Genomic DNA, 22,367 nt, shown 5'->3' on the forward strand with positions numbered 1-22,367 from the left:
TCACATTGACTAGGTTAAAGTAATAGGATAATAAAAAAATATATTCTTGAAATATATTAAATTATTGTTATGACTGTAAAAAACTTATATCCACATACATTTTATTTGAGTCATTAACGAACAGAAGGATGAAGAACCGAACAAGGGACACTTCAGGATATCAATCTCTTTATTATGAAATCAAGACAAAATAAAAAAGGGAGGAACTCTTCATTTTCTTTATGGAAACATTACCATGACATTAAAAATCTTTCAGTTTTGGGGGTGGTGTACACGACTCAAGAGGTGCATCAATGAATGCCTCCTTTACAAGTTTAAATCTTAAAAACACAAAGAAAGAGACCAAACTAAGTCATCCAATCTAAGAATTAAAAAGCTTTAATCACACAAGAAAAAAATAGATCTGCCGTCACAAATAACATGCATTGAAGAACCAAAAAAAAAACAGCCAGTGTTGGAGATGAATGTAGCAATTAACGTGTTTGTTTTCTTTTATTTAACATGACTGATCAAGATGACTGTCACGGAGGCCTGTGTTACATTCCATCCCATTGGCTACACAGTGTAACTAATTAGAAGCACACTTTAAAGCAGAAAGAAGGAACAAATCAGCTTCAGTGGTTGGTTTGAAAGCTCCATGACACCATGTTAAGTAGCCCTGTTTAGACATGTAGGCAGGGCAGAAAGGATGCTTTCCTCTGAGTCTCCATCTTAATGTCAGGATTTAGTCCATCATGTAGGGGGAGGGGGGTAGTACTGGTTATACTGGGCATATTGGTTGTACTGTCCCCAGGAGTTCTGTCCCCAACCGCCGTATTGCTGCTGAAAAGAAAGAAGAAAAAAAAAAAAAAAAAAAGGTTAATTTACCACGATCACTGACATCTTCAACAGGCTTAAAACAAAACATGAGCCCAACTACAGTGTACTTTTGTCTGCTCAAAATCCATACAACTGTAAATGGCCATACATGATTGTTTAGACACAAACTAAACACAAAGAAACTTTTTTTCAGTGCCGTCAACTGCTCAGATAAGAAACCCACCTGGTACCAGTTGTTGTATGCAGAGTTGTTTGCCTGAGCTTCGGCCGATGCGTTGACATCACCCGAGGACCCGTCCTCCACGCGCTGTCTCTTGGCATCAGGCTCCTGAGAGCTGGAGACGAAGCGTTTCAAGTTAATAAAACCCGGTTTCTAAATAGTTCACCAAGCAATAAAAGATTAGTGCCATTCACTGTGATTTAATGACCAACTACAGAACACATACAGACACATACGTCTCGAATATGGGACAATTTGGACACGAGACACGATCAATTTTATTAAACTTTGCACACAGCGCTCTGTGCAGAAGAGGGGCGGGGCTTCAGGCCTCGGTGGACTGAGTCCAGCATGTCCTCTTGCTGCCGCATGCTGGACAAAGCCTGTTAGTGTCACATGGTTGCTGGATATACTGAGGTTACATAAATGATTGATTAAACATAACAACTGGAACCTTCTCCAGTGACCGAGTCAACCCGACCAGAGTGAATATCACAGATGACTACGGTGGGATATACCCAGTGAGTAGGGCTGTATGGACTTGATACTACTAACGTTAACGTGGTTTTTCCAGGGGTGGCTTTATTGAAGTGGGGGCCCCAGGCAAACGCAGCATTGCTTTACTTTTCACCCTCTAACTGGGAATGTTGGTATGTGACAGTGAAAGAAAAAAGACCAACTCAAAACCTTTTTTGAGTTGGTCACCTTTTTCACGGGTGAAAAAGGTGACAAAGATGCAAAGTGTGAAATGTGTGAGTGTTGAGAAAGCTGCAAGCAGCAACACCACACGCCATGCATGTGGCCCGTTCTGAGAAAAGGAAGTGAACAAGTGAAAATAACAGTGTGTTGATGTGTCCCAAGCCCTGTTCCATTATCCACCTGTCATACCCGTTCTCGGCCTTCCTCTTTGAGGGTTCGCTTTCTTTCTGTAGCTTCTGGTGTTCCTCATATGCGGCCACAAGCCTAAAAAGATGGAAAATAAAAAAATTACTCAAATGGCAAATATGACTAAAAAGGAATAAAAGCACAACATCTGCCATTACGGCATCTCTAAAAGTAACAATAAAACTCACACATTGATGTCGCTGCCAAAGTCCTCGAGGAACTCAACCTTGCGCTGGCAGAAGAGGAGGCGGGACTCGAGAGGCATCTGGCTCTTCAGGGCTCGGTCGAAACAAGCCAAGATCTCAGCCTCGTTCTGCAGCACATCCCCGCTGTACTCCAGCTCAAGCAGGTTAAGAAAGAGCTTCGGACTCGTCTGCAAAGACACAAAAATATTAAAGTGTGTAAAAACAGCCATAGTGGAAAGTGGTACAAATCACAATACCCGTTATCTGGTAGAATTTTATATAAACTAAACTGAAAAGTGTTAACCAATCAGATGTCCCATTTAGGAAAGACAACATGTTCAGTGACGTGAGGACGGGTAGCTCCTGCAGCAGTTGTTCAGAGAAGAGGTGATTGAATGATTTTGTTAGTGTGTTGGTCTGTTGAACATTTTACTGGCATCTTAAGAGGGCTGTCACCCAAGAGTGTGGAAATGAATAAATAGAACCTTTAATAAGGACTTGGTGACTAAATTCTCTGTCGTATGCATCACTTCTCACCTGGTCTTTCTCGATGGCATCCAGCAGCACTTTCCTGGCCTTGCTCAGACTTCTCTGCACCTTCATCATCTGCCTGGCCAGCTTCACAGCATAGAACGATGTCTCGGTGACATTCTTCGCAGACTCCATGGCCTCCCTCAACAGGGCCTCCGCCTCCTCCAAGTTCCCGTGGCGGCGCTCAAGACTGACCCTCCGAAGGCGCACCATGGCCAGACCCGGGACCGCTTCCTCCAGGGACTTCAGGATGCTGCGAGCCTCCTCTACACTACCTGGGCAAAGAAAAGAAGGAGAATACTGTCAGCGTGGCATAACACAAGAAATTCTATTAGTTTGTTGGAGTCGTCCCATCAAAATCTCCGTGGTAACTTGACTGTTTTAAAGAGGAACACTCACCTTGCTGCTCCTCGAAAGCAGCCCACAGCAGATGGATGGCAGGTTTCTTGGGCATATGGATGGTACACGCCTTCTTGTAGACATGTCTCACACCATCAATGCTGTAGCCCTCTAGATATTTTGCATACTTCAGAGTGAAAAACAGAGAGCGAGTTGGAAGAAATGTAGGAGAAAAAGAACAGAGAAGAGCAGAGGAGGAGAGGAGAGGAGAGGAGAGAAGAACAGAGGAGAAAGGCAAAAGAGACAACACATTTTAAACCTAAATTTTTCCGTTAACAGAAACTGAATTTCTTCATTGACAAGATCGTTTTTAGAAATTTTCTGTGTAAACCCATCAGCACCTTCATGGAACCAATTAGATAAGTTTCTGTAAGGTAGTGGGAGACGAAGAAGATGCAACGTAGTAGTTGGCAAATGCTGCAGTCAAATCTTGTGTGGCAAGCTGGCCATCCCCTAATACAACAGATACAGTCAAATATCAACGTTACACGCAAAGAGAGTGCAGGACGATTTACTGTGTCGATGTGATATCATCGTTGGTGGGGGAAGTGCAGGGAGGTAGCGGGAGTGAGAGAGAGGTTGAAGGCCACATTACCTTGGTCCAGAAGTCCTCGTAGAGTGCACAAGCGATGAGGCATCGTTCAAAAAGAACAACCACGCGCTCAGGGATCCCGTTTTCAATTTCAAAGTCCAGGTACTCCTTCCAGTTGTTCAGCTGGGTCTTCTCTAAGGCTTTGACGTGGAAGTATGGTCTCTTAATCTAAAAAGAAATGAATAAATGTTTAGCATCGTCGAAAGACCAAAAACACATTTTGAACAATTAACTTCATGGTGGAGAAATCGAGACGCGTACCCCTTCTTCAAAGGCCCAGCGCTTGCTGACTTCGTGTTCGTTGTGGTTGAACACTTCCTGCCGAACCTCGATCACCTTGTGGCGCATGTTCTCGATCTCGGTCACTCTCTACATAAAGACACACAAAAAAAAAAAGATACATGGTCAACACCTACATGCATTTTTCACAGACCACATTCTCCACTTGATGTAGAAACTGCTAGTCCTGCAGCCAAGGATTTACATCACCATGAGCTTGCCACAGACAAGAAGCCTGGGGAGGGGGGAGGGGGGGAGGAATGTATGCACCCTGCATATCGGTCACTGGGTGCAGGGGCCGGGTCTCAGTTGATCCTTTTAGTTTTAGGGCGATTCCCTGATGCCAACTTGAATCCCCCCAGGACATTCATTGGCTTGGCTGCTGACATAAAGACACCTCTTCACACCTGAACAAAGCTTTCCATCTCATGGAGAACAGGCAAGCTCCTGCCAACCCCTGCAAACAGTGCTTTGGTAAATGTGTCTCTCTTGCAGGAGGCAAGTGGATGTTTACCTTTGCAGGATCCACAAGATCCTCCGTACCAGGTGGCAACTCCTCCTGAGCAATAGGCGTCTCCTCGACCTCGCCAATCATCGCCAACAGGCTGGCTTTAGAGAGCTCGAGCCTCAGCTGAACGAACTCCTCCTCTGACAAGTAGTGTTTGGGGTTGTTGTTCTGCACGTGATCTTTGAACCTGCAAAGATTAAAAACAGGGAAGTTTACCTCACAGTAAAAACATAAAAATAGATCTCTTTCTAATGACTGAGGACATGCGTCTCTGGACTATAAAGGAGCTGATAGAAAAGGACAACATCGCTGAAACCAGAGTTTTAAACAGTCGTTCCTCTACCTCTGGAAGTGCTGGGAATACAGCTGGGTCGGGATGCCCAGGACGCGGTCATAGATGGCGGTGACGTTAGCCAGTTTCTCCTGCTCCGTCTCCCAGTTGATGAAGGACTCCCACAGACGGTCTGAGCGAAAGTCTGTGCCTGCTGCAAGCACTGCATGTTCAAAGGCACTGAAAGGAGAAAATAACAGGAAAGGTTGTGAATATTGTGCAACTCTGTGTCGTCTCTTCAAATATCTGGTTAAAATCAATCATTTAAAGAAAAAGTAAGACGATTCCTCTGTCATATAAGCAAGCGTTACATAAGGAGGCGGGGAAAAAAAATGTATTAAGTAAGAGTCTTTCACTTACGCTCTAATGCGTCCCTCGGTCTCTGGGTCACTCAGGTCTGAGTTCTCTTTGATGTAGGTCAGGTAGTGCAGCCACAGATCCACACTGAGAGGGATGGCCTGCAAGCCTCTTCTGTATACCTTGAAAGACCAAACAAACAAGCCCGTCAATGGCTGGACTCTTTACTGTATTCATTAAAGTCGCTCTCTTTAGCCCCCTGGTTTCATGCCTGATTAACCACAGTTGCTGTTTGCTACATGGTCTTCAGTCATGTAGCCTCACCAAAGGCTAAACTATAGAAAAGAAGACATGCGTGTCCATAAGATATTTATATTTACCTCTTCTGCAATCTGTATATTCTCATGCTTTTTCTCAATATCAGCATACTTCTTCCAGTAGCCATAGCAGTAGGGATAACGTAGGAAGAACGCATCAAATGCACTTCTCACAGCTGGAAGGGCATTCTGCAAGGGAGAGGCAACAACAACAAGATTATTTACCATTTCCTGTTTAGTAGAATAACCCTACTGTTCAATCTGGGTAATATACAAACATATCTGAATAACTTGCATGTCTTCTCTTACCTCTTGCTCCACAAACTGCAGCAAGTAGACCCAGCCATTGAAGTCTTCTGGGTTGTCCTCGCATCCTTTGAAGAGTTTTTCGAACTCACTTGGCAGCTCTGGCTCAGGAACAGTCGATTCTTCTGTCTCTTTGAGTGGTTCTTCCAGCTCCATGCCATCCTCTGTCACCTGCGGGGCCTCAGTCCCATCTGGAGAAGATAACAAGAAACCATGAAGGTTCACCACGTAGAGGAGCAAGCAAGGCATTGGTAGTAAATTTGTTTGGTTCGTCAGCTTGCATTTTAGTTAAGATTTTCAGTTACATTATAGATTTATTGTTGTCATGTAAGGGGACCAATTTTGCCTTAATATATATTGGATGCAAAAGAAACAACTAATCAACTATTTTGATTACCTTGACTGCTATCCTGAACCACAGGTTCTGGCTCTACAGTCATCTCCTGGCCGTCTTGCTCAAATTCTCCAGACTCTGGTCTGTGTTCTGCTGGCTGTTCTGGCCGTTCTTCCTCTTCTGCGGGCTGAGGTGGAGGTGGTGGCTGCTCAACTTGGAAGAGCTGAGCACTGGCAATCTGAAACTGTTCCACGGCCTTCTCCACAGATCCCAGCTCTGGGGAATTCATCTGCTCGTCTGGTGACTGCTGTTGCATCTGGGACGCATCCTGGGACGCATCAGAGTCCTCCGGCAAGATGTTGGCGAGTGGTTCTGGAGTAACCTGGTCAGGGGACCAGTCTGCAGTTTGGCCTATAACAGGAAGGTCAGGAAGAAAGGCATCCCCGTTGCTCTCCATGGCAGGGGACTCAGTGTCCAGCATTCCAGAGATGGGGTCGTCTGAAAGTTGCAGTTCTGTTGAAAAGCAGGATGGATTATTACAAGCGCTGCAATGTTAATCAAACATCATAAATATCAACTATTCTGATAATTAATTAATCTATATTGGTTACATTGGCTCAAATGTACGTCTAATTAAATAAAAAATATCGTCAGATTTAAGTTATGCTCACTATGTTAACTAGCTTTACACCAAAAAAAGGTCCGCCCCGTAGAAGCCGCAGCTGTTGCTACACGATACTTCCTTGTTCAAACATTAAACAGATACCATCTTTAGCTTAGACCCTAACGTTAGCCAACACCACTAAAAATAATGTCACGTTAACCCCGTGACGTTGATGTCACGTGTCCCGTCGAAAGCTAATGTTAGCTTTAGCGGTGGTTGCGGTTAGAGGCCATGTTTGCACAGTCAAAGTTCAATCAGAAGTTGGGCCCTGACTGCCGTCTATTTCCTGAGAAGCACCACAGCGCTCGAGCGACTACAGGTTTTAACGGTTGCACGTGAACTCGATTACGATAATTTAGTTAAGTTCATGTTAACTAACGTTGGTAATTTCATCGTACCGTTGCCATATAATTTGGTATTAGCAACGTTTACCCAACAATGCATCGATTGCTTCACAATTTCGTCCACCTTAAGCTAACTAGATCAACTACAACGTGCTACGCATTTGCCTCCGCCTCCAGTTAATAGTCGACACCCAGCGGCTTCTCCACGTTAGCTAGCAGGCTAATGTTGGGCAATATCCGTAGCTAACGTTAGCACTAGCAGCTAGCGTTAGCTGGCTTCTAAGTTACCACGATATTAGTCGAGATACGTTTTAGGATCTTACCTGTGTCTTCCATGAAATTTTGGTCAACCTTATAAACTTGTGTGCAGCTTTCGAAGTCACTTAATTTAACCTAAAAATGGCCAGGCGCGCTTCGCCCACCATACTTCTCTTAAGAGGAAGAACCTAGAGAGGATGTGCGCATGCGCGGCGTAGCGCCCCGCCCACAAGTGTGTGGTGACGACGTTTGTAACAAAAGTTTTCAAATATCCCTCACAAGATTATTAATGAAGAAAAAAGAGGGAAATAAACGTTTTTACGGGTTACCTACGGAATACGAGAGGTTGAATCATTCAGCCTGTACTATGGCGGAACTATGTTGATACTCTTTGTGAGAATGACATGTAGCTATATATTATTATTATTATTCAACTTTATTTCCAGACACATGGGTCCATATAGCAACACAAACTATAGTCAGTGGTTGAGAGGGATTTGTAGACTGTGAATGGCTCATTTATAAAGACTTGCCCACATAGACCTGCACAGGATAGCACGCAGAATGTAACATCTTCCACTGAAATTAAATTATTATAGTTTTTACAGAGGTGATGGGCAGCATATTTTTCTTTACTCAAACCAAATTAATCTTCTCGCTGCTGAAGCTCTACAATACAGGTTTTCTGTATTTTTTTCTGTTTATCATGATTCATTATCTTACTAAAAATCAGCATTTTATGGATTTTGTTATTGCTCCCATAACCTTATCCTACCTCTATGCGACATGCGGTTGTTCAGTAAGGCTATATCTTCTGTTAACTGTGTTTTGAGTCAGTTTTAATAAGCAGGTCTCATTTAATAGGCTGCTTGCTGCAGTGTGTCACACTGTAGTTCCCCCTTTGCCTTTTGGCTCACAGCCTCACAACCTCCACGTAATCACACTGGAACCGGTTTTGAATGAATGATCAGATATGTCGGAAAGAGCCGGCTGTAAACCCCCCTTTTGAGATGACTAGGCCCACTAAATCCTGACATCCGTTTTATGTGTACAGCTCTACATCTAACTCGTGTGGCGGATGCAATATTAAAGGCGATTTAAGTCATAATGAACGCTCAAATGGCGTCAACGCTATAGTTACTGGACCGGTCTGCAGTTCAGTGGCTGTGAAGCGCGCATGCGAAATGGCGTATGGTGCTTTTATGTGCAGTCGTAAATCTTGAAATTGAAGTGCCCGCCCTTGAATTTAGATGTTAACTGTGTTTAATTATTGTAAATGATAAAGTTATCATAAATATATTTAATAATTACGTTTAAATTATGAATTATTATGGTAAAAAGGTCATAATTATTTCAGATTCTTTGATTATAAACTGTTAGGTGTCAGTATTACTGCTGATGTTCTGTGAGTTTGAGCATATTTCATGTTTAGGTGGCACACTGTTTAACACCCTCACAAAGCAACTGCAGCTATTTATTTTGTTTGTTTACGCTGTGGTTTAACTTTAATTGACTCAACTGGTTAAATAAAGGTAAAATAAATAAACCTTCTCACCTTGATGATGTAGAAGTGTACTCCAGGTTTTGTGCTGAATGACATCCATGCAGGGTGTGGTCAAAGGTGCAACAGACTTTGAAACTTTCAACCAGAAGGGGCAGTGCAACACTGCTTTAACTTGGTATTGAAAGCACTGGAACTGGAATCTTATTTACATCATTTAATGTTAATGATTCAGAAAGATACAACAATATATTCAACTTAAAAACTCAACTAATCTACTTCAGCAGGACTGTTTGGATGGCATTTGATCTAGATGGATTGACAGTAACTAAACAACCCACAAAGCGTCCTCAGATTTCAATTAAAATATTGCTAAATCCTGATTTTGCACAGAATGTGGCATCACCTCTTTTTTCTAAATAATGTTGTTTTTTTTAAACTAGTGAGAAGACCATCGAAAAGTAAAGAAACAAAGAAGTCTCAAATGTGAAATAACCACACGATTTCTAACTCACTAGTATAGTGACACACAAACTAAGAAGCTGATTGAGAAAATAAGTTTAAAACCAAAAACTTTAAAACCAACATAGAGGCATTGCATCTGTGTGTAATCAAAACAGCAGTAACCTGTGAAACCAATACAAACAAAATGTTGAAGTAATATAGTAATAAGCTAATTAATAAACGTGATTATTAATATATGTTTTTCACGATATAGCCTACTATAATCACAATGATATTATGATTTAAACAAATAATACGATGAACCAAAACAGATACAATATAACCGTATAAGAGCAGTACAAGAGCAGCTTATCTTCAGATTTCGGAGCTCATGAGGAGTCCCTGAACGCAGCAGCAGTGTGTGTGAGAGCAGTGTAGAGGAAGTGGCGGCTGATCTGGGTCCGCACCTTTTCCGGTAACACAGCACCCGCCACCGCCGTGACTGAACGGCTGGGGAAGAGAGAGAGAGCGAGAGAGAGAGAGGGAGGAAGAGAGAGACAGAGAGCGGCAAGAGAGGGGAGAAACGGCCGGGGGACTGGGGGATGATTGCCGCAGACCTAGGTATGTATTCTTTTGTTTTTCTGCAGCCTTTCCGTCCGCAGAGAGAACATTTTTTTTCGGATCCAAAGTTGTCCTCTGTGCGCTACTAACACCCCTCCCTTCTTCTGAACCCGCTCTTGTGTCACAGGGGGTAGACGGAAGAAAGTCGGATGAATCAATGAGCTTTTTTGAACACGCTCTTCCTCTGGATGTCCCGGTGCAGAGACGGACCAGGGAGCTTGTATTTGGGTGTGTTTTGATCAGAAGAAAAACCACCACCGTGCTTTTGAAATCCACCGACAGGGATCGGCTAAAGGGCAAGTGTGGACAGCCGGCAGACAAGGAGGAAGTGGGAACCCAGGGCTAGGACAGGGCCTGATTTTATAGTGTGTTTTGGTTTTTTTTAGTAGAAGAATTAAAAAAAAAAATCTACTCTGTTTCAAGTCCAGCTGGACTGAGAGTAAATGGATTTTTTTGACTTGAAATGTGGATTTTGAAGGAGGTCTGCGTTTGAAACAAGGGGGGATGTAATATTTTCTTCCTACATCGGAGGGCAGTGGATCATGAAAATATATCCCCACCCAATACTACGGAGGACACGCGCACACTGTTCCCATTGAGGGCTCGAAGCCACCCGCTCAGGTCAGACCATCACAGTCCAGCTAATTGTAGTGGTCCGTTATCCAACTGTACCAACTTGAAAAGTCACCGCCTTTTGAGTATTGACACTCGTGTCAGCCCACCGCTGCCTGGTCACGTGGGGGGCTTTCACACACTGAAACTGTAACTTTTTTTTTTAGTTTTTCTCATAAGAGAAGTCTTGTTTTTTTTTCTTCTCCCTCTTACAAAGTATTTATGCACAGTAAACAAGATGGGCAAAATGATCTCAAAGATCTTTGGCAACAAGGAGATGAGAATATTGATGCTTGGACTTGATGCCGCTGGTAAAACCACCATCCTGTACAAGCTGAAACTGGGACAGTCGGTCACCACCATCCCCACCGTTGGCTTCAACGTGGAGACCGTCACCTATAAGAATGTGAAGTTCAACGTGTGGGACGTTGGGGGACAGGACAAGATCAGGCCCCTTTGGAGACATTACTACACGGGCACCCAGGGCCTCATTTTCGTGGTGGACTGCGCCGACAGGGACCGGATCGACGAGGCGAAGCAGGAGCTCCACCGAATCATCAACGACCGGGAGATGAGGGACGCCATCATCCTGATCTTCGCCAACAAACAAGACCTCCCAGATGCCATGAAGCCCCACGAGATCCAGGAGAAGCTGGGCCTGACCCGGATCAGGGATAGGAATTGGTACGTTCAGCCCTCGTGTGCGACAACAGGGGATGGACTATACGAGGGCCTGACCTGGCTTACCTCAAATTACAAATCTTAATGTTTCTCCCCCTCACCAGCCTGGACACTTGGATGCAAAAAAAAAAAAAAAAAAAAAATAGAAATAAGTAGCTGAGAATGGAAGAAAAAAAAATGCAATCTGAAGCAATTAATACCACAACCTCTCTGCTGAGTGTATATCAAAGAGAGTAGCAATTATATTTTGTTTTCTTTTTCTTTTTGATAATGATGACTTCAATATAACCCCAGATTTCATTTAAACAAAAGACAATTTATTTTTTTGGCTGGCTTTCTTTAATTTTGTAGTTTGCTTTGGTTCACATTCTGTATAATCAGTTCTGTTTAAATATACAATACGCTTACTTTTGAGCTCTTTTGTTCTCTTTGTATGATTTCTTTTCGGGGTCTTTGGGACACACATGTATACGTTTTTTTGCCCCCCGCTTAGCTCTTATTCAGTATTCTCATGACCCAGCTGCATATCCAAAGGATGGGAGACTCCAGAAACCATCGCCTACATCAGCATATCACTTTCATGGCTCAAACTGCCGCCATGTTTTGAACGAATGTGTATTATGGAAGTGTTCGGACCTCGAGGAAAAAAAGTTTCTAAACCGATTGTATTGGGATCGTTGAGGAAATGTGTTGGTTCTTATTTCCTGTGCCGTGGTCACATCCATCGTGTCTACTGTGGCGGTTTGTTGTGAAAGACACTATGTGGACGCTGGATATTCACACACACACACACACACACACACTGTGATATGGATATATATTTTTGTTGTTTCAGGGTCTGAATCTGTTACCACCAGTCTTATTACCGCCTCGTTTGTTTCTCCCAGAGCTTCCATTACTGTTGAGTATTTGTAGTTTCAGCTGCCTTAGGAGGGGCCCGGGTTACAGGTGTCCCCAAAATCCAGACAGTTACTGCGGCAGAAGGTGTTCTCAACTGCTGAGTTTGCACTTTGGGAGAGGGAGGATGGCGGGGGGGGGTTACCAACTAGCTGGCTGTGCACATTTAGATTTTCTGCGACTGACTTTTGGACCTCAGCAAATATTTACGAAATCCCCCCCCTCCACCATCTCCAATGTAGGTGCTTCAGTGACTGCAACCCTGCTCTTCTTCGTTCCTTTACATCATCATCATCATCATCATCTGCCTGTTAAGGTCCTGCAGACACATATCACATCTCTGTTAATAGCTCATAGACACTGCTCTGTTTTTATTATTTTTTTTGTTCCCTTTTTTTAATTTTAATTTGCTATGCTGATGAAATAATAAAAAAATATATCCAGATCAGAACGGATGTAACGCCTTTTCAATAAGCAGCTGCAAAAAAGTAATACTTCTGAAAGAGTTGCTGAAAGAAGGAAGTGAGAGTTTAGGATGTTGAAAGAAGGACCAGTTAGAGCGAAGTGAGCCGAACCTCGGCCTCTTTGCTTTCTGCGCTTGTGTGTGTGTGTGTGTGTGTGTGTGTGTGTGTGTGAGTGAGTGAGTGAGTCACTGGCTGTGAATAAATGATGAGCTCTCTAGTTTCAGAGTACTGATTGTCAGGTAAACCGCTCTTTGCCGCTGGTCTCAAAGTATCGCTTTGTCGAGGAGGGAGCCGGCTCCTCGGGTGGCTTTTGACATTTTCGAAACAGAGGAAGAAAATTGAAGAGGTAACGTGGAGTTGGTCCAGATCTTGAACCACGGAAGAGTAAAAGTCAACAAGCTTAAACTTTTAAAGAGGGAACAGAAGGACACTAATGGAAGACTCGAGAACTCGTACAACGAGGGTGCTGTTACAAGTTTAATGGAAATGACACATTTCTCAGAAGATTCATATCTTCATCAGGGGGAAAAAAAACCTCACATTGTGTTTGAGAATTTGTTCATAAGAAGAGCAAATGTGGGTCACTGAGAACCCGATGAGAGCCGAGTGTTACTTGTGTAACGACTGAGGTTAAGGGCGACGGCCTCACTAAAGGTCTCTGCCAGCCTGGCATTTTGCCCCCCCCCCCCCCCCTCCCTCGGGGTACGTGAGTCGTCATGAGGGGCAGACTGGAGATCAGGTCTCAATTTTTCTGATGCCATTCATGTTTAATTTGTTTTAACCGACCCCGCTGTGTTTCACGTATCCCTGAGCCGTGTGTTTCTAAGGTCAGCTTCCCCTCTACATGAATCCAAAGAGGCGGATGTGAATCGCGGGTTGGTGACATCACCGTGTTCGGTCAGGAAACGCTTGAAAGAAGCAAATTGTTGTCGTGGAAATCGGTGGTTTAGGACTGTCCTGCCTGTTGGGTGAGCGGCAGTGGAGTAAGTGTCGGGTTGAACTGTAAAGATAAACAAGTAGAGTGCTAATTCTAGTGCAGGCGTGTGTCTATTTCTGCACTAAGAAGCACAATAATCACTCTCAAATATCCTGAAAATGTTACATTTTGAAGGTATGACCCCCCCCCCCGTCACTGTAGCAATGTTAAGGAGAGTCGCAGTTCAGGAATCCCCGAGCAGGAATGCTCGTTCTCCGTCCGTGTGTTTGCTCAGTTTGCTCACGCGGTGTTTGTTCTGTCGCTGCTGATGTGAAGTTTGACCTGTTGCTGTGTTTGAAACGAAGGACGGGGACATGCAGTTCAACTGAGATAAACGCGTGAAGGGCCAGGAGCCCCTTATCTCTCCTGAAACTGCTCACTTTCCACTGCATTTGTTTGAGGGTGGTGGTGGTGGTGGGGGAGAATTAGAAGCAGCACTTTCAAACAGCACCATTGTACCAAAACCACTTTATTTGAACAGTTGAGGGCAGTGCCTCTGCTGTGTCGAGTATGATCTTGTTTTGCTTATGATTTCTCCGTTCATGACTTCCATTGTGGAGGTGGAAATTCCAAAGTGAAATCTACAAACACCTTTTTTCTTCTCTCGGGAAGGGGGAAACCGGGGGGGGGGGGGGGTAAAAAGGGAGAGAGCGGCTTTGAAAGGGCTCCTGATGTTACGTCAGCGTCGGTGAATCACGGCGCACATGTCGGAGGCCTTTTGTGCAGCTGTCACTGCGCTCGGCGCGGCAGATGCACCGCGCGCATTGGCTGGTGCTCACATGCTGTCAGGCTCACCTGTGGCCCTCAGTTAAAAGACGCGACTTAAGAGAGCTCTGTGGTGTCACTCCGAGAAGAACCTGCCTCCAGAGAGTCGGTTTGTTCAATGAGACATTTCTTTCAGTTCCTCTTCGTCATCGATGGTCACATCAGGACTTCACGAGTGACTCACTTGTGGTGTGTTTCTCTGTGACACGTCTCCCAGTGAAGTGTTTGATTTGAATGACCTGCAGCGTTTTCTTTGGTGTCCAGCTTGAGAGCCTCGTGCTCCGTGGGGGGGGGGGGGGGGCTATTGTACGCCTTTTTGAATGCGGTGGTTTCAAACAATGCTTTTGAACGGAGCTCATTGGCAGTCATGTGTTTACTCAGGCGTTCCCCTTTGATTTTAATCTCACTTCGGTTGTTCGCAGATCAAAACCAGGAAGCTGTCACATACAGACAGCGAGCATCTCGACAGGAAGGAGTCAGCTGCTCATGGAAACTCATGTTTAAAGACATGTAACACACGCAAACTAACACTAACACGCTTCCGAGGACATGTCAACCTGTCTGCTTGCTTCAGTGCAGTACAAGCACTGATTTTGTTTCTGTTAACTACAACCACGCCTACACTAACTGTCACACGGTGAGAGCGAGAGTCATTGCTTTCCTCGCACCATTCTCTGCCCACGGTTGTTTCCATTGAGCTGGGGAATCTAGAGACGGTACCACTTTACATCCGACAGGCTCAGAGTCAGTCGGAGCCCCTCAGGCTTTTTCTCATCATCTTTGTACAAATGTGCATATAAAGGGGGGTGACCGTGGCTAAGTGGAGAGCAGGGCCGCCTTTCAATCAGAGGTTCGGTCGGCGGTTCGATCCCCGGCTCCTGCTCTACTAGTCTCATGTCAATGTGTCCTTGAGCAAGACACTTAACCCCAAAATTGCTCCCGTAGCTGCGTCTACGGTGTGTAGATAGATACTGAATTGTAAGTCGCTTTGGATAAAAGCGTCTGCTAAATGACCGTAATGTAACGTAATGTAATGTAATGTAAAGGGATAGTTCGATCGGCTGGTGGAGATATGTACAGAATTGGTGGAATGAAAAGTTTGTCATTTAGAAAACATTGCGATCCATGGAACATCTACAATGAAATTGGCAGATATTGTTACCTTTGGACAGAGCTAGGCTAGCTGCCCCCCCTCCCCCCCCCCCCCCGTTTCCAGTTTTTATGCTAAGCTAACAGGTAGCTAGCTGTAGCTTCATACTCATCAGACAGACATGATGAGTGGTATCCAGCTTCTCATCTAAATTTTTTTTTTTGCCAGAAAGTGAAAAGTGCATTTCTAAAAAAATGTAAAAAACTTTTCCTTTCAAACAAGATTAATTAGAGAAAACTATCATAATCTGAAGTCTTTGGGTTCATCGGTAACTGTTTGCATGAATATGATCTATTATGGAAATAGCATGTAAATTACACAAAGACTGTGGCCATGACATCAGAGAAGCAGCCATTGAAAATGGAGGCTTCGATTCGTCATTGGATTGCAATTGTTTTCCATACTTTTCAAAAAAAAAACTCTTGTCTTTTTCACTGAATGATTATCGTCACAGGCATTTCCGGTCGAACAACATCCACTATTGACACACACACACAGACACACACACACACACACACACACAAAGGCACTTTGGGGGCTGGCTGGATGGGCCGGAGCCACAGCTCAGAGAGTGTCTCGGTTGTCCTGGAGCCCGTTTTTAAACAGTGTCGTAAAAAGCAGCGTGCGGACTGACATTCGGCTCCCAGGCAGTTGTAAGCTCCTCGGAATCCGTCGCACAGTGCTTTTCCCCCCTCCGCCTTGGACAATGTGCTAATAATTACAGGGAGCCCGAGGCCTGTGTTTGCATTTGGCGGAGAAGTTGTGCAGTGGGAGGGATGTGTGCGGCAGTAATGATTCAGTCTCACAGATGTAATTAATGGAGGCTCTGCATTGAAAGTGTTGCTTTGTGTGTGTGTGTGTGTGTGTGTGTGTGTGTGTGTGTGTGTGTGTGTGTGTGTGTGTGTGTGTGTGTGTGTTTGAAAGAAGAGCAGGTGGAGGGACCTTGTGTTTGCATATAACAGTAGAACAAAATACTGCCGGGCCTGGTGCACCGATTTTCACGTTGCTTCGCTGATGCTTTGCTGATGCTTCGCTGATGGTTTCGCTCACAGTTTTTAAATGTCATTGATTGCGATCAGTTTTGTTTTTAATGCACCGATGATAACTTTTATGGGCCAAAATGACTGTAAACAATACATACAGATCATGAACAGGAAGTTAAACCACCTGACATACACGGCCGTTACAAAGTGTGGAGTCATCTGTTATATTGATGGTTTTTCTTCTTTCCTTCAATAATGATTTTAACAGAGACAAGAAGAGTATAATTCAGACACCAAATGTATTTTTTTTTTTACATTTGAAATCGATTCGGCCCCTAAAAGAAGAAGAATGAAACGATTCAAACTTCAGTCCATGTCCCCCCAGCGTTACATGCCAGAGGAGGATGCTGTTTATTATGAATCATTTTTCCACGCAAACAACATTTTATTTTTAATTTGATTTCCAGTCCAGCATAACGGACCCTCTGTAATTATTGAACCACAACAGTGCGGTTGGCCTCTACATATTTTGGGTAGCAAGTCTACTCAGTGGTTACATTGAAGGGGCTTGAACTGTGATTTATCAGTCAATAATATATTCAGCTGATATTCCAATAACTCCACACTGACCTTCTGTTTCTATTGTGACGTTTTAAGAATAGCTTTTGCTTAAGCAACACACCTGTTAATATTCCAGCTTGTTAAAAGCTGCGTTATGAATCGGAGAACCTGCCTTTTTAAAATCTGCTCACATTTTGATGCTCAGGCTTCCAGTTTCTGTCAGTCTGGTTGAACCATTTTAAAGTGTTTTGTTCTCCATGTACACAACTTTTTACAAAACCCTCCATACAAAATGACATCTATTTATAAAGAGGACTTTCTACAACCTAAAAGCATGAAAAGACTAAACGTATACAGTCGTCCTCTCATCTCGCTGTAACAAATCAGTCTTGTGTGGGAGGCCACCCCAACCCTCTGAACGACGGCGTAAATAACAGGAAGCTACAGGATTTTTCAAATTGGAGAAATACTTTTCTCTATCGAGAAAAACCTAAACTGATGGGTAAGTTTTGAGTTGTGCTTTCATTTATGACAGGAAGTGACATATGCTGCAACCTTCCTGTCTAACACATGGCACACCACAGCAACAGATGGACACATTGAGACAGAAAGAAGAAAAAAAAAGAGATTAGCAGGATAGCAGAGAGAAGTGCAATAGACATGGCTGTTTAGGTCTAAATAAAAGAATGCAGGGGTTAAAGTAAATGAATGCGTCTGTTATACGTCACTGTTATTACCTGGATTGACGAAACGGAGACGTAATACAGTCTTGATGCAGAAAGTCTGACTGTTTTTAATATGAGTTTGGCCAAGAAGAGTGGAATGAACTTTATTTTTATCTCAGTAAATTCCCTTCTGTTACTTCACCTTGATCGCTGAATCAACAAGTGTCAGTTTGCCTTTTACACGTTCTTTAAAAGCTGCGGTAATAAAAATCTTTTGAACCCAGGTCAAAGGCTGCCCTTCACACGTTGTGTAATTATTAATAGGTCTGCTGTGGAATATTGTCAGGCTGAACAGGGAGCCAATTACTCTAAATGTCTCTCTCTCTCTCTCTCTCTCTCTCTCTCTCTCTCTCTGGTGCCTGTTGGCTACCTCCCACTAACACAAACACAGAAATAGAGTCACCAACACAAACTTTCATCTCTAAACAACACACAACACGATATCCAAAAATAACCCACCGCACACAGCCTCCACGCCGGGGCTCTTATTAATGACCCTGTCTGAGGAGCCATCTGCTTTCCTGTGCGCCACTCACACCACCGGCAGCAGCTGTGCGTGTGCAGCCCATGTGCTCCAGGTCATGTACATGTATGGCAGGTTGTTGGCAGGTGCTCCGCGGTGCTCAGTGATTTGTGAAGGGACTCCGTGTGCGGAAAGCAATCGGAGAAGAACGTCCCGGCTCACTAGTCGGCGTTTAAGCCGAGCTTGCGGTCGTCCTGCTAAAAGGCCAGTTTCATATCCCACGCTGGGACCATGTTTCCTGTTTCTCCGTGAATTACACTTTGTGAGTGTTGGATCAAGCTGTAACGACTGTGCTGCATTTATTCCGTTATCTTTTTTGCATACTGCGATGGAACTTAATCAATGATTAATTGAAATTGAAGTATGAAGTGTACTGTCTGACTACAGCGGTTAATCTTTCACACATCCGACTGTGATTTGGCTCAGAAGCGGTTTCTACGAGGTCAATGAATGACGTCACCATCTCCTGCTTCTCACATGATCTCACATGATCTTCCCTCTTCTTTCTAACAACGGCACGATGTGCAATCAAAGTGACCCCGAATGTACTGTGAAAAACTGTAGTGTTTAAACTAAACTGCCCATCTACTGTATGTGTCTGCTGAAGCTATTATGTACACTGTATACAATCGGTTTATAATGCCATTCAGTGTCAGTGTTTTTGCAACAAACCTGCTTGTGTATGCAATTAGTCTTTCCCTGTGTGGAGCCAAGCGGTGCCTGTTGTGTCCAGGAATGGGAATATGCTGAGCCATCTGCAGTATCGTGCCTGCCCTATGTCGGTGTCTGCCGCCTCCTCAAGTAGAGGGAGTGTGGTGTGTCTCTCACACACACACACACACACACACACACACACACACACAGAGCAGGCTTTTCTGCCCTTGTGCCTCACAGGTAGGCCTCACTGCCTTTTTGCTACATGCGCGGCCTCATGCACTCGCACACGGTGATGCTAACATATGAGAGGCGTGATTTTATTGTTTGCATTAAGGTGATTTAATAGCTCGTGTCGCTCTGTTTGGTATCCAGGAGTCTTCATGCTTCACCAGTCCATCTGAGCTGCAACTACAAACAGGGGAGCCGGGGTTGCTAAATGAAATGAAAGAAATACCTTTTCTTTGTTTGCTCTTGTCTCTATGGCAACATTGACAAAGACTCAGCAGCAGATGGCTGTGGCGCATCTAAGTGGGTCTAAGTTGAAGCTCTTGACCGCCATCCCTTACTTATCGCACCTCAAATATCTGTTTCCACCTTTTTGAACGAGGAAGTCGGTCCAGAGGCGTCTTCGCGTCGCGGATGCACAGGCGCTCTGCGTATAAATCGTCTGGGAACAATCCAGACGTCACATCCATCCTGAACTCTGTCTGATGGTGTATGTGAAACATGCTCCTAAGCCTTAGCAACATCATGCAGATATATAGCGTGTTTAAGGAGAGTATATTAAAGGTCTGTTTTTCATTCATTTGGCGGTATGCGTTCAGTATTTTGCTGTTATAAGTGAACATATGGCTCTATTTGGGTATATCAGAGGATCCACCGTCATGAGGAACATTGAAGAGTAGAGTTTCTCCAGAAAGGTCCTTATTTGTGTACATTCTGCATGAACATGCACTTAGAAATGATTTGCAGTTACCTCTCCTATGTTTGGCTCGACTTGAAATGCAGCCTGCCGTAAGCTGCATAATGACAGCAGAAGTAATGCATTCCACATGTTCACAATTAGGCGTACAATCGGATCCGTGATTTGCTCACCAAATATGGTTTCTAGATGACTTGTGCGATGCAACATGGTTGTTCGCTACTACAGCAGTGGGGTACAAAGTGGACCGCGCATCCAATTTGGCTGTTTAGATCCCTCGTTTGCATGCAAGCTGCCATAAATGGAGATTTTAAATTGTAAATGTATTGCAAACGCTGTCCAGCGTTTTTTTTTTTTTTTTTATGTCAGTATTGTATATTTCGTGAATATAAATACTAAGCCACAGTAGCGAGACGTGAAAGCCAGCCGAAGACCTCGCGCTGTGATCAACTCCTGAGAATTTTGTCTGGCTGATGAGGCCATCATAGAACAAAGTGGCTGTCAATCAAAGCCGCCATGTCCAATTATTTTCATATTAATTACATCTGCTTCTCTTTACCACTTTAACTACGACAGGTTCTAGATGACAGAGCTGATGACATCATGGACAGACGCTCTCTATATAAACAGTGTCCTATTTATGGCAGTGAGGTTGAGTAAGAAAGACAGTTTATGAACAAAACGTCCAATCTGTAATTACAAACACCTTCCCTGCTAAGTATCCTTCAGCAGGTTGAGGAATCCACTCTGTTGTATGACCTGTGTGGAAAGCTAAATGTGGATTTTAATCATTCAGAGCATTTTTTTTTTTTTACATTGTAGAGTCCTGGTTAGACTGAGTAAATAATCCACGCAAATTAAGGGGAGCAGCGAAGATTCCTCCTGTATGATGGAGGCCAAATATTTTCTACTTTAATGCTAAAAAATTCAGCCAAACATGGACAGGGACAGGCAGAAAGAAAAGAGAGAGAGCAGAGGAGAGGAGAGAGACAGAGAACATGGGAAGGGAGAGAGAGAGAGAGAGAGAGAGAGAGAGAGAGAGAGAGGGTGTGACCGTAATCCCAGAGTGGGAAAGAAACTCACACTCACTAAAACATGCACACACACACACACACACACACACACACACACACACACACACACATCTGGTCCATCCAGTTTAAACTTTGCATTTTAGTTGAAAAGTATGTGAGAGGTTAAACGTCTGACTGGCGTACTATACCCTTATGAGGTGAGTCAGCACTCCAGTTGGTTCATGAGTTACTCAGTGGCCTGTCAGTCATAGATCGAGGGTGTGGTTGTTTGGTTCATGCTGAAGATCATTCATGAGTCATCACCTCTTTCGGTGTCCTCAACGGCCTCTCTGTATCGCTGCACCAGTGTGTGAGGGAGGGCTCCACCGCTTCCATTTTGAATCTCTGATAGCACATCACTCAGGTAACGTCTGTGAATTTGTTTCATGTTTCAATGACAGCGACGTACCCGATGGCGAGAGACCAACATCACCACCCCTCCCACCCCCCCACCCCCCCCTCCCCTCGCTGCAGAGTCATGTAGAATACTGCGTGTGCTTTACCCTGCATGCAAGCCACTACATGTTACTCCACCCAGCCAAGATCACAAGGTAGGCTACTCACAGTTCCAGTTAAAGGAGGCCACGCCACTTTGCAGGCTGAGCAGATTGGGTTACTGACACCCCAGCTCTGCGTTCTGTCCAGAAGGACCTGCAGTGAAGGCTTTGCTTTCTGTCTCATTAAATAACAATCAACGGCAAACCAGGTTGTTGGAGGTAAATGGGTGTCAGGTATGTGACACGGGCGTGCAGCTCTCCATCCCATTCATTCATATGAATCGAAACATTTGAATATCAAAGCGTTTTCCCACAAGAAATAAAGAAAACAGTGGGTGTTCATGGTTCAGTGAGCAGGTATAACTGATGTTTAGACGGACACATTATCTCAAATAGTTACAGTTGACTAACTTCATAGGAGAAAGTTGTACTTTGCAACTGAGATGCACTGCCCTCATGTGGCCACAGTATTATGAGTAAGTACACAGAGACTACACTGTTGTAGTGTGTGTGTGAGAGAAAGGGAGGGAGGGAGGGAGAGAGAGAGAGAGAGAGAGAGAGAGAGAGAGAGAGAGAGAGAGAGAGAGAGAGAGAGTGAAAGTGTGGGATCCAGCCGGCCTATATCTGTCTCCCCACTCCCACACGAAATGCAGATAAGGAGAAAAGAAGGTATCTTGTCTGGGGCGCAATGGTGACCCACATCCCAGCTACACCCCCCCCCCCCCCCCCCCAAAAAGCATCTCATCACGTCAGACTCCATAATGACCCACGCGATCTCAGCTATATGATTCCCATACATACCACCGAGTGGCCTGGTATTTAACTTTAAATGTGCCAGTAACGCCTCTGCATGCCACGGGATGTACGTGGGCACTTCCTCTGGATTTCGAAATGCCTCATTTTATTCTATCAGTGGGAGCCAGATTCTCGTCAGGGCTGCGTCCATTTCTTGTTCCACAGGAGGGTCCGTGCTGAAGTGAATTTTTCTAAATTGAATCATGAATCACTTGTATTCTCCTAATTGCTAGCACGGTATTCTTGGACTT

The 22,367-nt window shown here is 44.2% G+C and overlaps 2 protein-coding genes across 5 annotated transcripts; one reads left to right on the top strand and one right to left on the bottom strand.

Annotated features, from left to right (window-relative positions):
* Positions 1-151: 151 nt before the first annotated feature.
* prpf39 (PRP39 pre-mRNA processing factor 39 homolog (yeast)) lies at positions 152-7,455 on the bottom strand. Of its 4 annotated transcripts, none has more exons than XM_068708956.1 (15): positions 7,335-7,455; positions 6,067-6,516; positions 5,673-5,860; positions 5,427-5,552; positions 5,110-5,228; positions 4,762-4,929; positions 4,425-4,605; positions 3,893-4,000; positions 3,635-3,799; positions 3,040-3,166; positions 2,647-2,915; positions 2,113-2,297; positions 1,928-2,002; positions 1,043-1,154; positions 152-819 (listed from the first exon to the last, which is right to left on the bottom strand). In XM_068708956.1, the coding sequence occupies exons 1-15, from the start codon at positions 7,345-7,347 to the stop codon at positions 733-735; spliced, it is 2,373 nt and encodes a 790-aa protein (XP_068565057.1). In that variant the 5' UTR covers positions 7,348-7,455; the 3' UTR covers positions 152-732. The 4 variants fall into 4 exon arrangements, with proteins under 4 accessions (XP_068565057.1, XP_068565056.1, XP_068565055.1 ...); XM_068708955.1 differs by having other exon boundaries at positions 152-822; XM_068708954.1 differs by having other exon boundaries at positions 1,919-2,002.
* A 2,209-nt stretch (positions 7,456-9,664) lies between these two features.
* On the top strand, positions 9,665-12,476 carry arf6a (ADP-ribosylation factor 6a). The gene is made up of 2 exons (XM_068708960.1): positions 9,665-9,835; positions 9,963-12,476. The coding sequence occupies exon 2, from the start codon at positions 10,686-10,688 to the stop codon at positions 11,211-11,213; it is 528 nt and encodes a 175-aa protein (XP_068565061.1). The 5' UTR covers positions 9,665-9,835; positions 9,963-10,685; the 3' UTR covers positions 11,214-12,476.
* The last annotated feature ends 9,891 nt before the right edge of the window (positions 12,477-22,367 follow it).

Source organism: Cebidichthys violaceus, unplaced genomic scaffold, assembly GCF_023349555.1.
Source record: "Cebidichthys violaceus isolate CVI_PGR_0920_01 unplaced genomic scaffold, fCebVio1.0.p SCAF_14, whole genome shotgun sequence".
Classification (NCBI taxonomy): Eukaryota; Metazoa; Chordata; class Actinopteri; order Perciformes; family Stichaeidae; genus Cebidichthys; species Cebidichthys violaceus.

What these genes read in the sequence shown, in the direction of transcription:
- arf6a (XM_068708960.1), top strand. Translation starts at nt 10,686, where the DNA reads ATGGGCAAAATGATCTCAAAGATCTTTGGCAACAAGGAGATGAGAATA.
- prpf39 (XM_068708953.1), bottom strand. An exon ending in ACCGAGGGACGCATTAGAGC is followed by an intron (nt 4,930 to 5,109) that starts GTAAGTGAAAGA and finishes TTCTCCTTTCAG; the next exon opens with TGCCTTTGAACATGCAGTGC. An exon ending in GCCGAGAACGGGTATGACAG is followed by an intron (nt 1,155 to 1,918) that starts GTGGATAATGGA and finishes CTTCGTCTCCAG; the next exon opens with CTCTCAGGAGCCTGATGCCA.